General features: G+C 45.2%; 1 protein-coding gene across 4 annotated transcripts in view; it reads left to right on the forward strand.

Annotated features, from left to right (window-relative positions):
- rab11fip3 (RAB11 family interacting protein 3 (class II)) overlaps positions 1-2500 on the forward strand; it is a 28478-nt gene that overhangs the window by 14481 nt on the left and 11497 nt on the right. For 3 of the 4 annotated variants that reach the window (XM_076298619.1, XM_076298621.1, XM_076298622.1), the window contains one exon: positions 1452-1624. In XM_076298619.1, coding sequence (XP_076154734.1) covers positions 1452-1624 — 173 coding nt within the window. The remainder of the gene's footprint in view (positions 1-1451; positions 1625-2500) is intronic. The other variant, XM_076298620.1, reaches the window with a different exon arrangement.

Consider the following 2500-nt stretch of genomic DNA (forward strand, 5'->3'; position numbering starts at 1 on the left):
CTGCACAACAGGGCCCATTGGGTCGTCAGGTGTGGCTCCGTGACCAGGCTCTGTAGCCAAATGGGACTGGTAGGGTGGTTAACTGTGGCAGGTTTAACTTGGTTGGAAATGGATATTGATATGAATGACTTTCCTGCCTTGGGTACATGGTTCTCTTGTCACTACATGGATTAGGATGAATAAGCGGATTATTCTTGTTTTAGTTTTTGTTGTTTTGTACTACACAAACTGCTATCTGTTGTTGTTTTTTGTCTGTGTTTAAAGTGTATTATGCCTGTGGTGGGAGTATACTGTTTATTGTATAAGTCTCTATGGCACAGTGTAAAACATCACATATAAACATTTTCATGTCTGTCATGGAACAGTGGAGTCCAGAAGGTCATCGTTATGGTAACTTGGTTAGACTGATGACCCAAATGAGAGCCCAGGGCTGGGATTGGCAGCTAGACTAGTTTAGTCTGTTGGACTAGATTGTAACAGATCCGATCAGATCATAACAGCGGTGTATGAAGTCTTTTTTTGGTGTTCTATTTTGACTTTTTTATAATGTCCAGTCCTGGTGTGATGGGCGTTTGTGTGCTTGTGTTTACGTAACATGTCAGATCATAATGTCTCATCAGGTTTTACTGCTTAGAGTGTTAATCATTCATCATACAGTATTAGTCTTTCCATTGTGTGTTTGTGTGTGTGTGTGTGTGTGTGTATGTGTGTGTGTGTGTGTGTGTTCCATAGCGTGTGTGTGTGTGCGTGTGTGTGTGTGTGTGTGTGTTCTCCAAAGCCCCTGTGTATGTGTGTGTCTGTGTATGTGTGTGTGTGTGTGTGTGTGTGTGTGTTCCATAGCGTGTGTGTGTGTGCGTGTGTGTGCGTGTGTGTGTGTGTGTGTGTGTGTGTGTGTGTGTGTGTGTGTGTGTGTGTGTGTGTGTGTTCTCCAAAGCCCCTGTGTATGTGTGTGTCTGTGTTTGTGTATGTGTGTGTGCGCTCCAAAGCTGCTGTGTGTGTATGAGTGTTGTGGGTGTATGAGGGGGCAGTAGAAACTCTGACGGGAAAGCTTACTTCCATCACAGCTTAAGCCTAAACGGGGAAAATGGAAAAGAAATGAGGCGGTGTGAGTGTGCCATTCAAACAGACTAGCTTTGTTGTAGCGCTAACCGCCGACACTCAAGTACACACTCCTCACTGGCCACACACACACACACACACACACACTCTACACTCTACTCCATTCCGACGCAAGTTCCTCCCAAAAAAATACTTGTGTCCATAATACTACATTTCTGTCCGTGTTACTTGAATCAGGTATAGTTTCATAGTCATGCTCAGACTGTTGTATTAACTGTGTCTGGACCCCATGTTTGGTCATGACACATGATTCTGTGATCTCTTGGCATAGAAAAAACATGTTTTTGTAGTTTCTGTGTGTGCTTATAATTTGTGTGTGTGTGTGTGCGTAGCAGGCCGAGGTGTCGGACAGTGTGTACCTGGGCTCGGAGAGTGCCTACAGCGAGTGCGAGACGTTCACAGATGAGGACACGGGCGCGCTCGCTCCCCCTGAGCTGCACGAGGACGTGGAGACGGACAGCGGCATCGAGAACACACTCACCGAGGGAGACGACCACCGCAACAGGTGAGTGTGTGTGTGTGTGTGTGTGTGTATGTGTTTTTTGGAAAAACCTATGCAACCACACATAAGCCTGACCACAACTTCCACACACACACACACATACATACACACACACACACGTACGGACACAGAAAGACTGTTTCAATCTGAGTTGACCTTGAGTTGACAGGGTATGCTGGCACACACACACACACACACACAAATGTTCAGATGTTTTGGATAGCAGAAAGTGAGTTTCCTGCTTTTAGCTGTGAGTCAAAACTGTTTTTCTGCTTGGATCAGGGATAAGTGAGTGAATGTGTGTGTGTGTGTGTGTGTGTGTGTGTGTGTGTGTGTGTGTGTGTGTGTGTGTGTGTGTGTGTGTGTGTGTGTGTGTGTGTGAGAGAGAGGATATGTTATTCCTGTGTGTGATTTAAAATGTGGATAAAACTTGTCTGGGTTTTAATATGGTAATTTGGTCTTTGGGAGTACATCAACCGGTCTGTGTGTGTTTGTGTGTATGTTTTCTTTGTGAACAAGTTGTTGATGTTTGTCAATATTGAATTTTGGGGGACACCATCATTTCCTGTCTGTGTGTGTATGTTTGCTGACTCTGTAGGCTCTATTGAGCTAATATATCATGTCCTTTCTGTCAGAAGTGTGTGTTTGTGTGTGTATGTGGGCATCCTGTGTGTGTGTGTGTGTGTGTGTGTCTGTCTGTGTGTCTGTATCTGTATCTGCTGACTGGGCTCTGTTAGGGTTTCCCGTGTTAAGCTCTCCTTTCAATAGCAGGAAGTGTGCCATTCACTCTCTTTTGCGCTCTCTCTCCTCTGCTCTTTGGGATGCCTCCAGCAGCACATCTCTTCAGCCTGTAGTTTCTGCTGCACATATTCACCTTCC

Source organism: Alosa pseudoharengus, unplaced genomic scaffold, assembly GCF_046254945.1.
Source record: "Alosa pseudoharengus isolate Yale_2024_CS ecotype anadromous, Long Island Sound unplaced genomic scaffold, YU_APseudo_1.1 YU_APseudo_1.1_scf_21, whole genome shotgun sequence".
NCBI lineage: Eukaryota > Metazoa > Chordata > Actinopteri > Clupeiformes > Clupeidae > Alosa > Alosa pseudoharengus.